The 15,623-nt window shown below is 36.8% G+C and overlaps 1 protein-coding gene across 2 annotated transcripts in view; it reads left to right on the forward strand.

The window, feature by feature from the left end:
* The window catches only part of ldlrad2 (low density lipoprotein receptor class A domain containing 2), a 55,509-nt gene that overhangs the window by 603 nt on the left and 39,283 nt on the right, over positions 1-15,623 (forward strand). The window contains exons 2-3 of one of the 2 annotated variants that reach the window (XR_011351854.1): positions 396-461; positions 1,770-2,468. Coding sequence is in view for 1 of the 2 variants with exons in the window: in XM_069919157.1 (XP_069775258.1) it covers positions 458-461 (4 nt within the window). In the remaining variant the exon portion in view is untranslated. Of the gene's footprint in view, positions 1-395; positions 462-1,769; positions 2,469-15,623 lie in introns of those variants that run through there. The other variant, XM_069919157.1, reaches the window with a different exon arrangement.

Raw genomic sequence — 15,623 nt, forward strand, 5'->3', positions numbered from 1 at the left:
ACCAGGTGTCTCAGTGCAACCCACATTTCAATTTAACGTCACTGGAAACACTCAGCAGATCAGACAGCTTGTGTGGAGAGAGAGGGTGGGGTGGGGTGGGGGGATGGGTTGGATGGGTGGGTGGGGTGGGGAGAGGTGGGTTGGAGGGTTGGGTGGGGTGGGGAGAGGTGGGTTGGAGGGTTGGGTGGGGTGGGGAGAGGTGGGTTGGAGGGTTGGGTGGGGTGGGGAGAGGTGGGTTGGAGGGTTGGGTAGGGTGGGGAGAGGTGGGTTGGAGGGTTGGGTGGGGTGGGGAGAGGTGGGTTGGAGGAGGGGGGGGGGGGGCATCATGCTTTCTGTTGAAGGCATTGCCTGTAGACATCTACACCTGCTGCCACTGACCTCTTTCGTGTTTCCAGAATGGCTGGCTGTATTATCAGTGGCATAACTTCTCCGACTTGTCGCTTCAGGCAAGAATGCAATGTGTGAGTGGCGAGAAGTGGGCACGGGCTCTACACTGAGTGGGTCACAGACAGAGTGTGATGTGGAAAGTTAAAAAATATTTTTAAATCTCAAGATTGCGCAAGTCCAGCCCCAGTCCTCAGTGGGGGAAAAAGAAGCAGACATATAATCAGACGAAACACATGCAGACAAACAATACATTTGCAGGACAAATATTCAGCTATACAAATAATAAATCTTGTTTCATGATTATGAGGGCTTTGGACAGTGAGTGAGAGTGGTTCCTTTGGTCGTTCACCATTCTCGCTGCCCATGCAAAGAAGCTGTTCCTCAGCCTGATGGGGCTGGCTCTGATCCTCCTGGATCTCTTCCCTGATAGGAGCAGCTGAAATATGCTGTGGGTCCTCAATGATTTTGCACTCCTTCAGACAATGATCACATCAATTGGGGGGGGGGGGGGGGGAGGAGGAGGAGGGGTGGGAGGGAGACTCCAGTGATCCTCTCTGCCACTTTTATGACCTCTGATCCATTCCTCTGCAGCAACCATACCACACTGATGCAGCCGGCCAGGATGCTCTCAATAGAGCTCCAATAGAAGGTTGACCTAATGGTGGCCAGTAGCCTTGCCCCCTTCAGTCTCAGGAAGTGCAGTCTCTGGTATGCCTTCCTGACAAGTGAGGCGATGTGTGTGTCCACAATAGGTCACTAGTTAACTGAACTCCAAAGAATGGTGCACTCCATGCTCTACTAATGGAAGATGGTTGTTCCTGGTCCTGAAGTCCATGACCATCTCCTTTGACTTGAAAAATGGTGTAAGATCAGGATTTGTCTCCTTGCCTAATAAAGAACATAGTTTCAATTAGAGGAATAAATTAAGATTCACTAGATTGTTTCCTACAATGACTGGTCTATGTAAGGGGAGAGACCAAGATTGGGCTCCATTCTTCAGAGTTTAAAAAAATGAAAAGTGATATTAAATGTACAAAATTCTTCGAGATCTTTCTAGGTTCCGTAATTGTTATGTGCAAAATAAGCAAAATCTGTTTAGTTTGCCCATTAAGGTTGTGGAGCCCCACAGTTGGCGTATTGAATAGTGCAACACCTTTACAGCACCAGCGATCAGGACTGGATCGGGGTTCGAGTCCCATGCTACCTGGAAGAAGTGTGTTGGTTCACCCTGTGTCTGCATGGGTTGTCCCTGGGGTTTCTGGTTTCCTTCCACTGTTCAAAACATACTGGGGGTGTAGGTTAATTGGGTGTAAATTGGGCAGCACAGACTCGTGAGCCAAAATAGTCTGTTATCATGCTGTATTCTACTTTTTTTTAAAAAGAGATGCCATCAGTCCAGAGCCCCTACCAGGAAGATAAAGAAAAGCAAAAGAGATTCGTTTCAGAAGCATCAAGTGTCTGTGGATCCCGTCACCTCTTCTGAAGCTGTCGTCTCCTCCGCTTCCATTAACCTCCATAGCTGCAAGGCCTCCTGTCTCTGGACATGTTCCAGGCATCTGAGTCATCCTCTCAGACCCTCGATCCAAATTTTTTTAAAAAAATTTTTATTTTTCACACTATGAAACATACTGACCAAAATACACACAAACATTTCCCTCTTGAATATACACAGTGTCATTTTCTCCCCTTTCCCCCCCCTCCCTTCCCTCCCTCCTTCACCCCCCCCTCCCCTCCACTCAACATTCAACATATATGATACATTAAACCCATTAAATAATGTCATCACACAATGAAAATAAACAAAAAATTTGTGTCATCTACTTTTCCATACTGGGTCAGTTCATTTCGTCGTCTTCTCCTTCTGTCATTTTAGGTGGTGGAGGTCCATGGTAGGATTTCTCTGTTGTGTTCCATGTACGGTTCCCAAATTTGTTCGAATACTGTGATGTTATTTCTTAAATTATATGTATTTTTTTCCAATGGAATACATTTATTCATTTCTATGTACCATTGCTGCATTCTCAGGCTCTCTTCTGATTTCCAGGTTGACAAAATACATTTTTTTGCTACAGCTAAGGCTATCATAATAAATCTTTTTTGTGCTCCATCCAAGTCGAGTCCAAGTTCTTGACTTCTTATATTACTTAGAAGAAATATCTCTGGATTTTTTGGTATGTTGCTTTTTGTGATTTTATTTAATACCTGATTTAGATCTTCCCAAAACTTTTCCACTTTCTCACAAGCCCAAATTGCATGTACTGTTGTTCCTGTTTCCTCCTTACAGCGAAAACATCTATCTGATACTGATGGGTCCCATTTATTTAACTTTTGGAGCGTGATATATAGCCTGTGTAACAATTATATTGTATCATGCCTAATCTTGTGTTTATTGTATTTCTCATAGTTCCACAACATAGCTTTTCCCATGTTTCATTCATTATCTTTATGTTTAGATCTTGTTGCCATTTTTGTTTGGGTTTACAGCTTGTTTCCTCATTCTCTTTCTCTTGGAGTTTGATGTGCATGCTTGTTATAAATCTTTTAATTATCATTGTGTCTGTAATCACATATTCAAAGCTGCTTCCTTCTGGTAACCTCAGCCTGCTTCCCAATTTGTCCTTCAAGTAGGTTTTCATTTGGTGGTATGCAAACATTGTACCATGAGTTATACCATATTTGTACTTAATTGGTTTTAAAGAGAATAATTTATTTCCCGAAAAACAATTTTCTATTCTTTTGATCCCTTTTCTATCCCATTCTCTAAAGGAAAGGTTATCTATTGTGAAAGGAAATAGTTGATTTTGCTTCAATAATAATTTTGGTAGTTGGTAATTTGTTTTTTTCCTTTCTATGTGAATCTTCTTCCAATTGTTGAGCAGATGGTGCAGTACTGGTGAATTCCCATGTTGCATCAGCTTTTCATCCCACTTATATAGTATATGTTCAGGTACCTTCTCCCCTATTTTATCTTAACCTCGGTTTCCCCCCTTTCCATATTATTTTCTTTAGCTCCTTGAAGAATTTCTCTGTTAGGTGAATTGGTAACGATTGGAATAGGTATTGTATCCTTGGGAAGATATTAATTTTAATGCAATTTACCCTTCCTATCAGTGTTAGTGGTAAATCTTTCCAATGTTCTAAGTCGTCTTGTAATTTCTTCATTGATGGCTGATAATTTAATTTGTATAGATTATTATCTAGTTGAATACCTAAGTATCGGATTGCTTATGTTTGCCATCTAAATGGTGATTCTTAACGTTTGTGTAATCTGCATTATTCATTGGCATCGCTTCACTTTTATTTGCGTTGATCTTGTAGCCTGATATTTCTACATATTCCTTCAATTTCTTATGTAATTCTTTTATTCATACTTCTGGTTCTTTTAAGTATACTATGACGTCATCTGCAAATAGACTGATTTTATATTCCTTCTCTTTTATTTTTATCCCTCTTATTTTTATTTTCTGTTCTTATCAGTTCTGCCAATGGTTCTATAGCTAATGCGAACAGTGAGGGAGACAGTGGACTTCCCTGCCTAATTGACCTGCTTAATTTAAATTGGTTTGATATATATCCATTTACTGTCACTTTCGCCAGTGGTCCCTTATATAATGCTTTAATCCAATTAATATATTTCTCTGGTAGTTTGAACCTCTGTAGTACTTTGAATAAACAATTCCATTCTACTCTGTCAAAGGCTTTCTCTGCGTCTAAGGCAATCGCCACTGTTGGTGTCTTGTTTCCTTGTACTGCATGGATTAAATTAATGAACTTACAGATATTGTCCGTTGTTCGTCTTTTCTTAATAAATCCAGTTTGATCTAGTTTTACTATTTTTGGTACATAGTCGGCCAATCTGTTTGCTAATAGTTTAGCTATTATCTTATAATCTGTGTTGAGTAGAGATATTGGTCTACACGATGCTGGTGTTAGTGGATCTTTCCCCGTCTTTGGTATTACTGTAATTATTGCTGTTTTGCATGAATCTGACATGTTTTGTGTGTCTTCAGTCTGGTTCATTACTTCCAGGAGAGGAGGAATTAATAAGTCTTTAAATGTTTTATAGAATTCTATTGGGAGTCCGTCCCCTCCCAGGGTTTTATTGTTTGGTAGTTTTTTTTTAATATATCTTGTATTTCCTCTATTTCAAATGATTTTATTAATTTGTTTTGCTCCTTGCAATTTTGGTAATTCAATTTTACCTAGAAACTCGTCTATTTTGTCTTCTTTCCCTTCGTTCTCAGTTCAGTATAATTGCTCGTAGAATTCCTTGAAGTTTTCATTGATCTCCGTTGGGTTATATGTAATTTGTTTGTCCTTTTTCCTTGATGCCAATACCGTTCTTTTAGTTTGTTCTGTCTTAAGCTGCCAAGCTAGTATTTTGTGCATTTTTTCTCCTATCTCATAATACTTCTGTTTTGTCTTCATTATGTTTTCTCCACTTTGTATGTTTGTTGTGTTTCATATTTTATTTTTTTGTCTGCCAATTCTCTTCTTTTTGTTGTATCTTCCCTTGTTGCTAATTCTTTTTCTGTACTTGCTATTTCCCTCTCCACCTGTTCTATTTCCCGATTGTAGTCCTTCTTCATCTTAGTTACATAACTTATTATCTGCCCTCTGATGAATGCTTTCATTGCATCCCATAGTAAAAATTTATCTTTGACTGATTCTGTATTTATTTCAAAGTACATTTTAATTTGTCACTCAATTAATTCTCTAAAATCCTGTCTTTTAAGTAGCATGGAGTTTAATCTCCATCAATACGTTCTCAGTGGGATGTCCTCCAGCTCTATTTCTAATAACAGTGGTGAGTGATCCGATAATAATCTAGCTTTATATTCCATTTTTCTAACTCTCCCTTGGATGTGGGCTGACAACAGGAACAGGTCTATCCTTGAGTATGTTTTGCGACTACCCGAATAATATGAGTATTCCTTCTCCTTTGGGTGTTCTCTCCTCCATATATCCAAAAGTTGCATTTCCTGCATCGATTTAACCATAAATTTGGTTACTTTGTTCTTTCTGCTAATCTTTTGTCCAGTTTTGTCCATCTTTGAGTCCAAATTAAGGTTAAAGTCCCCTCCTATCAGTATATTCCCCTGCGTATCTGCAATCTTCAAAAAGATATCTTGCATAAATTTTTGATCCTCTACATTGAGCAAATTCCAAAATTCTGAATATATCTGACACTTTATCATTATGTACCTCCCTGCTGGATCTATTATTTCCTCTTCTATTTTGATTGGTACATTTTTATTGATTAATATAGCTACTCCTCTGGCTTTTGAATTATATGATGCTGCCATTACGTGCCCTACCCAGTCTCTGCTTAATTTCTTGTTTTCCACTTCAGTTAGATGTGTTTCCTGCATGAATGCTATATCAATTTCTTCTTTCTTCAGTAAATTTAACATCCTCTTCCTTTTGATTTTATGTATTCCGTTAATATTTATAGTCATATAGATCAACATGGCCATTTCATACTTTGTTTACCTCTCATTTCCACTTCCTCACCACCACCTTTCCCCCATATCCATTTCTGTTTTTTTTTTGAACACACTGTAAGACAACACTTCTAAAACATAAAGTATTTCCACTATTCCCACATCTAAAATTCCCTTAACCCCAAATGTCCCCCCCTCTCTGAGTTGCCCCCTGTCCCTTGCCGGGCAACCACAACTCCCCTCTCCATTTGGATTGCGAACTCGCTCGCAAGCGTCAACTGATTTTGCAGTGACTGTTATTCTCTCCCACCTAACCCCCTCCAGAAAAGACTTTTATCTTCACATATAACAAAGCTCACCCTCTTAATTCCCCCCTTACTTCCTTTCTTCACTTTTCTTCCCCTTCTTAGTTCTTACTTATACGTTATTTTTCTTCTTTATATGAAGTTTGTCGTCATTCTTGTTCTTGTTACATTTCTTCATCTCTCTTTCTGTTTTGCAGGCATTCTGCAAATTCTCGTGCTTTCTCCGGATCCGAGAACAGTGTGCTTTGCTGCCCCAGGATAACTATTTTAAATACCGCTGGATATCTTAACATAAATTTCTAGCCTTTCTTCCACAGGGTCGATTTTGCTGCGTTAAACTCCTTCCTCTTTTTCAGGAGCTCAAAACTTATGTCTGGGTAGAACAAAAAAGTTTGACCTTTGTATTCCAGTGGCTTTTTGTCTTCTCTCATTTTTTTCATTGTCTTCTCCAATATATTTTCTCTTGTCATATATCTCAGGAATTTTACTAGAATGGATCTTGGTTTTTGTTTTTGCTGTGGTTTTGGGGCTAATGTTCTGTGTGCCCTTTCTATTTCCATTTCTTCCTGTATTTCTGGCATTCCTAGGACCCTGGGAATCCATTCTTTTATAAATTCTTTCATATTTTTGCCTTCTTCATCTTCCTTAAGGCCCACTATCTTTATATTGTTTCTCCTATTATAATTTTCCATTATATCCATCTTCTGAGCTAACAGCTCCTGTGTTTCTTTAACTTTTTTTAATCAGTTTCTTCCAATTTTCTTTTTAAGTCGTCCACTTCCATTTCTCGTTCTTCCACCTTGTCTACTCTTTTCCCTATTTCTGTCATGACCAGCTCTAATCTACTCACTTTTTCTTCTGTACCTTTTATTCTTCTTTTTATTTCATTAAATTCTCGTATCTGCCATTCTTTTACTGCTTCCATATATTCTTGAATTTTTTTTTATCTATGTACAGTCCATTCCCTTTATCTTCTATTTCTCTGTGCAGAGCATGATGTTCTCCTTTTTCTGTGTCTGCTCTAGGGTTTGTGTCTTCTTCTTTTCTTCCTTGTATCTGTGTCTCTTCTGGCTTTCTTGTTGGGCTGTTTGTCGGGTTTTTTTTATGGTGTCTTGATGTTGGTCCTCATCTTCTGGGCTGGTTATCTGTTGTATCTCTAATTTCCTTTTTTCATTCTCATCCCTCCCGTTCCAATTATTTTCTGTATCTTCCCGCTGGGTGCCCTGCTGTCAGGTCTTTCTCAGCTGTTCATGCTGTGGAATTCCATTCCACAGCTGGTCCCCCCTCCCGTCGTTGTTGGGGCTTTGCATTTTCTTTACTTTTTTCCTTCTTTTCTGGAGAGGGTTGGTATTCTCCTACCGGCCACTACTCCATCATGTCCCCTTCGATCCAAATTGAAGCTGTGGTGGAAAGTGTGCTGATCAGCTGTGATATGGTTTTGGGACACCAATGCCCCTGAGCATAAAGCCCTGAAAAAGGTTATGAACACAGGACAGGACATCACAGGCAAAACCTTCCCCACCATCGAGAACATCTACTGGGAACACTGCCATTGAAAAGCAGCAGCAATCCTCAAGGATCCACATCACCCAGCACACGCTCTGCTGCTACCCTCAGACTGCTCAACAAAAAACTCAAAAGAGATAGTTAAGGACTCACTTTTGCACTTTATTGATTTTTTTTCTCTGTATTGCACAGTCAGTTTGTTTACATTTCTTTACTCGTTGTGTAGTTTGTTTTTTGCCTTACTAATAAGTGATCATTTTGCCTCAAGAAAAAAAAGAATCTGAGTGTTGTATGTGATGCCATGTAAATAATCTGAATCTTAATACATGAGGCCCTGTCAGGAGTCCAGCTTCTCATGAACACCCTCACAAATTCTGGTCGCAATATCCAGTTTCCACAAGCCAGTCTCCAGCAGTTTGCAAGCAGCCCACAGCCTGGTGTGAGTCCTTCAGAAGTCAAGCCCTTCGCTGATCAGTCTGCTGCTGTGATTCCAACTCTGTAGGGCTATCATCCAAGTGAGAAGGTGCTCTAAATGATCGTACATACAAGTACTTGGATAGCCAGGGACTGATTAAGGATAGACAGCATAGCCTTATGTGTGATAGATTGTGTTTAACCTAACTGATAAGAGTTTTTTGAGGAGGTTACCAAGAAAGTTGACGAAGGAAAGGCTGTGGATATTGTCTTATGGACTTTAGTAAGGCCTTTGACAAGGTCCTACATGGGAGGTTAGTCAGAAAGGTTCAGATGCTAGGTTTCATGGCAAAGTAATAAACTGGATTCATAACTTCTCAGACTGGAGGCCTGTCACTAATAGTGTGCCTCAGGGATCAGTGCTGGGACCATTGTTGTTTGTCATCTATATCAATGATCTAGGTGTTGTAAATTGGATCAGCAAGTTTGCAGATAACACAAAGATTGTGAATAGTGGAGGTTTTCAAAGCTTTCAGAAGGACCTGGACCAGTTGGAAAAATGGGCTGAAAAATGGCAGATGGAATTTAATGCAGACAGGTGTGACCTGTTGTATTTTGGAAGGATAAAGCAAGAAAGGACATACACGGTAAATGGTTGAGCGCTGAGGAGTGTGATAGAATAAAGGCATCTGGGAATACAGGTACACAATATCATAATGGATAGGACTGTAAAAAGACTTTTGGGATATTGACCTTCAAAAAGTATTGAGTACAGGAGTTGGAATGTTATGGCAAAGTTGTATAAGACATAATGTTGTATAATTTGTTGAGGCCAAATTTGGAGTATTGTGTGCAGTTTTGGTCACCTAACTACAAGAAAGATATCAATAAGATTGAAAAGGTGCAGGGAAGATTTTGCCTGGACTTCAGGAACTGAGTTACGGGAAAGGGTAAACAAGTTATTTCCTGGAGTGTAGAAGAATGAGGGGAGATTTGAAAGAGGTATTTAAAATTATGAAGGGGATAGAATAAATATAGGTTGGCTTTTTCCACTGAGATACAAAGCAGAGGACATGGATTAAGGGTGAAAGCGGAAAAGTTTAGAGAGAACATTAGGGGGAATGTCTTCACACAGAGAGTGGTGGGAGAGTGGAACGAGATGCCTGCTGAAGTGAATGTGGACTCAATTTTAACATTTAAGAAAAAATTTGGATGGAATGGAAGAAGTATGGAGGGCTATGGACTGGGTACAGGTCAGTGGGACTTGGCAGAAAAATAGTTCAGCAAAGAAGAGCCTGTTTCTGTGCAGTAATGTTCAATGGTTCTCCTTTGTATGGTGGTGTTCTCTCTCTCTTGTACCCTGCGACAATCTTCTGCTCCACTGGAGCCTGCCACATTTGATCTACGTTGCCAAGCATCTCAACATGGGCTCCTATGGGGGGGGGGGGCGTGGCAAGATGGCATAGAGTCTAGACGTGTAATCTCAACCTCTCTGGCCAGACTTATAAGTACCCGTTTATTAACCCTTTGTTTTCAAGTTTAAACTTTTAAAATTTTAGTTTAAAGTATCAGGGAACTATTATGGTCACTAATGGTAAAAAGATTAAACCTCAAGTGCAGAAGAAGTTATATTTTTGAAGTGCTGAAGATTTGGGGCCTAAACAACTTGATACAGCCTCAGGCTTAATCTCTTCAGTGTCTAAACCTCAAAGATCGCCTGTGGAAATGCATCAGGAAGTATTTCAACCTGAAGAAATCGCTTACCTTCGTGATTTCATGAAAAAACTACGAGATGTGGGGGGAGACTCCCTGAGGAAGTCGGAGTGCCGTCACTGGGAGTCCAGACCCGCAGTAAAACTTTTAAAATGCCTTCTGTTGAGTTGCAGCAGGGGCTGCAGTTGCCTTGTTCTGCCACTACGTCAGAGAGAGCAGGGCTGAGCTTTTCTGATCTACAGTGTATGCAACTAAGTGCAGTTATTCAGCCTCTAATGAACGAGATGGTTCAAATGAATGCTAGTATAAGTTCAGAATTCAACACAGTTAAAGCACGTGTGAATGCATCTTATGAAGAATTTAAAAAATTTCAGACTGCTTTTTCAGACTGTAAACAACAAGTGTTAAAGGTTGAAAAATCAGTCATAGAACTGGGAGAACGTGAGAAGGAGCAAGAGAGGAAAATAGACTACTTGGAGAATCAAAGCAGAAGGAATAATGTGAAAATTGTTGGTTTGCCAGAAGGTATAGAAGGACAAGATCCTCTTCATTTCTTTAAAGACTAGATCCCGCAAGTATTAGGGCAAGAAATTTTTTCTGGAGGATTGTTACTGGAAAGAGCCCATAGACCTCTAAGAAGAACACCCTCAGCTCGTCAACCACCGAGACAGGTAATAATTTGATGCGTGAATTATTTGGACAGAGAAGTAATACTTCAACTAGCAGTGCAAAATGCGAGACAATGACAAACTCTGTTATTGATTCAGAATAGCAGAGTTTTTTCTTTATCCTGATTTGAGTCAAGAGGTCATTCAATGTCGACGTCGATTTAATCCAGTTAAAAAAGTTTTGTGGCGTAAAGGTTATAAGTCTACTTTTCGCTACCCTGCAGTGTTGATGGTGTTTTATGGAGACTACCAATTTCGTTTTTTTGAGAATGATCATGAAGCAATGATTTTTGCTAATTCATTGCCAGATATAAGAGGACAAAGACGTAGTCCACCATTGTCTCCTAAAGAAAAATCTGGTTGTTCTGGAAACAGAAGAAAAGGCAGAAATGGGAAAAACGGGAATGGAAAGAGTCCAACTTCTTCTGAAATGGGATCTTCAAGATTGGAATCTCTTGGATGAAAAGAAGAATTTTCTTTTTCTTACTCTATTTTTTTTGTTATGATATTTTGATGTTATTCATTGTTTGGCTGGGGAGGGAGAGATTTTCTCTAAGTTCTTTACCAGTCATCAGCCAAGGGTGGGTGACCCACACCTAATTTTTGCTTAGGGGATTACTACCTTTTGGTAGTTTTTTTTTGGGGGGGGGGATTTTCTTTTTTTTCTTTATTTTCATTTTACTTAATTTTTAATTTGTGATTTTTTTCTATTGGAGGGCCTATATACGTTGATTTGAGTTTTCATATAAAGATATTATTGGTATTTAGTAATAATAGTAAGTATGTCAAAGTTGAGGTTTGCTACTTTTAATGTTCGAGGATTAAACAGTACGATTAAGCGTAAGTGAGTCTTGACGTATATTAAGAAAATTAAAATTGATATTGCTTTTTTACAAGAAACACATTTGAATGTGAAGGAAAGTATGAAATTAAAGAGGGATTGGGTTGAGCATGTATATTCTTCTTCATTTAATTCTAGGGCTAAAGGTGCAGCAATTTTAATACATAAAAATATATCTTTTGAATTACAATCAATGGAGGAAAAGTCAGGATGTATTCTTAAATTGACTTGTAAGATTTTTAGTGAATTTTGGACTTAATATTTATGCCCCAAATGTAGATGATGAAATATTTATTTCAGATGCATTTTTATGTTTGGGTCAGGCTAATGATAATATTTTAGTTGGTGGTGATTTTAATTGTGTTGTGGAACCTTTATTAGAGAAATCTCCGAAGAAAGTTAAGAAATCCAAGATGGCAGTTGAGGTTCAAGCGTTGATGAAAGATCTTAATTTAGTAGATATTTGGAGACGTCTTAATCTGACAGAGAAAGATTTCTCCTTTTATTCATCTAGACATGAATTGTTTTCAAGGATTGACTTCTTTTTATTATCGGCACACTTACAAGGGAAAATACAACAAGCGGAATATAAAAGTAGGGTGATTTCAGATAATTCTCTGTTATATTTTACATATGCAACCTGACAAAATTCAAGTGGTCTATGTTGGAGGTTTAATACAATGTTGTTAAAAAATATGGAATTTTTTTGATTTTTTGAAAAAACAAATTAATTTTTTTGAAAGAATATTCTAATTCTGTTCAAAGTAACTTTGTATTATGGGATGCTATGAAAGCCTATTTGAGAGGACAAATAATTAGTTATACTTCTAAAATAAAAAAGAATTGATTAAATCAGAGTCTTGAATTAGAGAAATAGATTGATGAGTTAGAAAAGGAATTCCAGAAAGATGCTACAGCAGATCAGAAAATAGAATTATCTAGGTTGAAATTGGATTATAATAGTTTGCAATCTTATCAATTTGAATGTGTGATTAATAGGACTAAACAACAGTATTATGAATGAGGTTTATATTATTTATAAACCTCGTGAGGTTAATGATGAATTTTGTTCATTTTATAAAAAGTTATATACATCTGAAGGAAAACAAGAAACTGGATTAATTGATTTTTTTAATCACAGTTGTACTTACCGATATTAGAGGATGCAGATATACAGGAGTTAGAAGAACCATTTACTGATTTGGAAATTAAAATGGCTATGCTGGAAATGCTGAATGGTAAATCGCCTGGTGATGGATTTTTGGTTGAATTTTATAAAAAATTTTATGATGATTTATTTACAGTGTTTGGGGATGTATTACATCAAGTTGGAGAACATTATGAATTACCTGAGTCTTGTTCTAGTGCTTTAATTACAGTAATCCCAAAAAAAGATAGAGATCCTTTGAAAGTATCTTCATATAGACCAATTTCGTTGTTAAATGTAGATTATAAAATAATAGCTAAAATATTAGCGAATAGATTGGCTAAATTTTTACCAAAGTTGATTCATATGGATAAAACAGGTTTTATAAAGATTAGATATGCTTCAGATAATATTTTGCGCATGATTAGTTTGATTAATAGATTTCGACAATCACCCGATGGTGATATCTAGATGCAGAAAAAGCATTTGATAGAGTTGAATGGAATTTTTTGTTTAAAGTTTTGGAGAAATTTAAGTTTGGTCCTTTCTTTATTGGTTGGATTAGGGCTCAAAATAGTAAACCGGTAGCTAGAGTATTGACGAATGGTTTGATTTCGGAATCTTTTAAGTTAACTCAATCAATTCGTCAAGGTTGTCCTTTATCACCAGCTTTGTTTGCGTTAGTGATTGAACCTTTAGCACAGTTGATAAGACAAAATACACAGATACAAGGTATGAAAGTTTTAGACAAGGAGTATAAAATTAATTTATTTGGTGATGATGTATTGGTGTATTTAATAAACCCAGCTCAGTCACTTTTGCACTTGAAGGAGTGTTTAATACAATATGGATGTCTTTCTGGATATAAAGTTAATTGGGAAAAAAGTGAAATATTACTGGTAAGTGAAGGAGATTATTCAGTTTATAAGAATATTATTAATTTGAAATGGACTGATTGAATTGAATATTTGGGTATAATTTTGAATCTTAATTATCAATCTTTATATAAATGAAATTATGTTCCATTAATGAAAAAAATAAAACTGATTTGATTAAATGGAAAGATTTACCTATTAATTTAATGGGTAGGATAAATACAATTAAGATTAATATTTTTCCGCATATACAATATTTGTTTCAATCTATTCTGTATTTACTTGATAATATTTTTTTTGAGACTTGAATAAAATGGTTAGGGAGTTTTTATGGAGAGGTAAATTTTTGAGAGTAGCTTTGAATAAATTAACTTGGAAATATGAGTTTGGGGGATTATGTTTACCACATTTTCAAAATGATTTGGTACGGCCTCCTAGTTGGGCCAAAATTGAGATGGGAAATATTTCTGAATTTGAAATACATCAATTTTTGTTTAGATGGAATATAAATTTGTTACAACAATATAATGTGCCTATTCTAAAACATTTAATGAAGTTATGGATAAAGAAAAATAAAATGATAGGCTCTAGGGGTAAATTGTCGGCTATGACTCCGTTGTATAATAATCAACTTATTTCTTTTTCAATTCATAATCGAAGTTTATTGCATTGGAGATTAAAAGGTGTGAAAAATTTGGGAGATTGTTTTAAAGAGGGTAATTTTTTATCTTTTAATCAGATGAGGGAAAGTTTTGGTATTGATAAGAACTCTTTGTTTCTCTATTATCAAATTCGATCTTTGGTAAAATGTATGTTTGGTAAAATGTATGTTTTACCTGAAATGACTAAATTTGAGACTTTTCTTATGAAGGTTCCAGAGAAGGGGTATATTTCATTTATGTATCAAATATTACAGGATGGTATGGATAATAAGGGTTGCGATAGATCTAAAAGTAAATGGGAAGTGGATACTGGTTTTATTTTTTCCGAAGATGATTAGTTAGATATCTGTTATGATAGTGTAACTAGATTGATAAATGCACGTTATATAATGATTAACTATAATTTTTTACATCAGTTATACTTAACACCTGAAAAATTAAAAATGTATGGTTTTCATGAATCAGATTTGTTTTAGATGCGGTGATACGGTTGGAACTTTTTTTCATGCTGTTTGGTCATGTATACATATATAATCTTTTTGGAAGAAAATTCAATCATTTTTAGAATACCTGTATAAGATTAAAAATACTTTTAGATCCGACAGTATTTTTATTGGGTAGTTTGCAACCTCTAAAAGGCTTGGGATTGGATAAGTTTCAGCTTGCTTTCGTATATTTAGCTTTATCTGTAGCAAAAAAATGTATTGCTAGTTCATGGACAGATACAAATATGATTGATATTAATAGATGGCATAATTGTTTAATAATGGAAAAAATTATGTATGTTTCACGTGATAATTATAATTTTTTTATTAATAAGTGGTTGTTATATTCAGAATATTTACATTTCAATTTACATTGATTAGATCTTAATATGTATATTTAATTTTTCTTTAATATTTTTTCTTTTTTATTTCTTTATGGCTCTCATAGGAGAGTTGGCTGAATGGGGGGCTCTTTTCTTTTTTTTCTATATATAAAAAATAACGTTCATGTTTATGGTTAATTGTTGTATATGTCATATATTATTTGTTTTTTGAACGAATAAATAAAGTTAAAAAAAAACCATGGACTCCTATCGGTTCACTGTTTTTTTTTAAAAAGCTCCACCGGCCCCCTTCTACAAGCAGTTCAGACCTGTACAGTGCTATCATGTTAGCAACAGGGCAGTAGGACCCAGTGTGGGAGCACTGCATGATGGGTCTCCGCTCCCTGTTCCAAGCACAGTGATAGTGCTGCCATTACCGTAGCTGCAGTACTGCTGCCTTCTTTCACCCTTTGCATTACAGGGTAGATGACGCAACAGGGTGGATAGCTGGAGGATATTTTCCCGGTTGAGAAGTTTGACCAAGGGATGATAGTCTCAAATGTGAGGGGTAATCCATTTCAGACTGAGTGAGAAATGTCTTCACTGAGACCACAATGGGATTCTCATTCTCAGAAAGAAGTGGAGTCTCAGTCATTGACTTCATCCATATCATAGACAGATAGATTATTGAATATTGGAGACAAGGGACAAAAGAATAAGACATGAAATTGTGTGATGAAGGAGGTTCAGCTGAGACCTGTTGAAGAGCGGATAAACTTGACCCAATTGGCCTCTTTGGTTTGTTAAACATGTCTTCCACAATGAATTTAGTTAGTTTGTTACTTATTTCAAT

Source organism: Narcine bancroftii, chromosome 2 (genome assembly GCF_036971445.1).
Source record: "Narcine bancroftii isolate sNarBan1 chromosome 2, sNarBan1.hap1, whole genome shotgun sequence".
NCBI lineage: Eukaryota > Metazoa > Chordata > Chondrichthyes > Torpediniformes > Narcinidae > Narcine > Narcine bancroftii.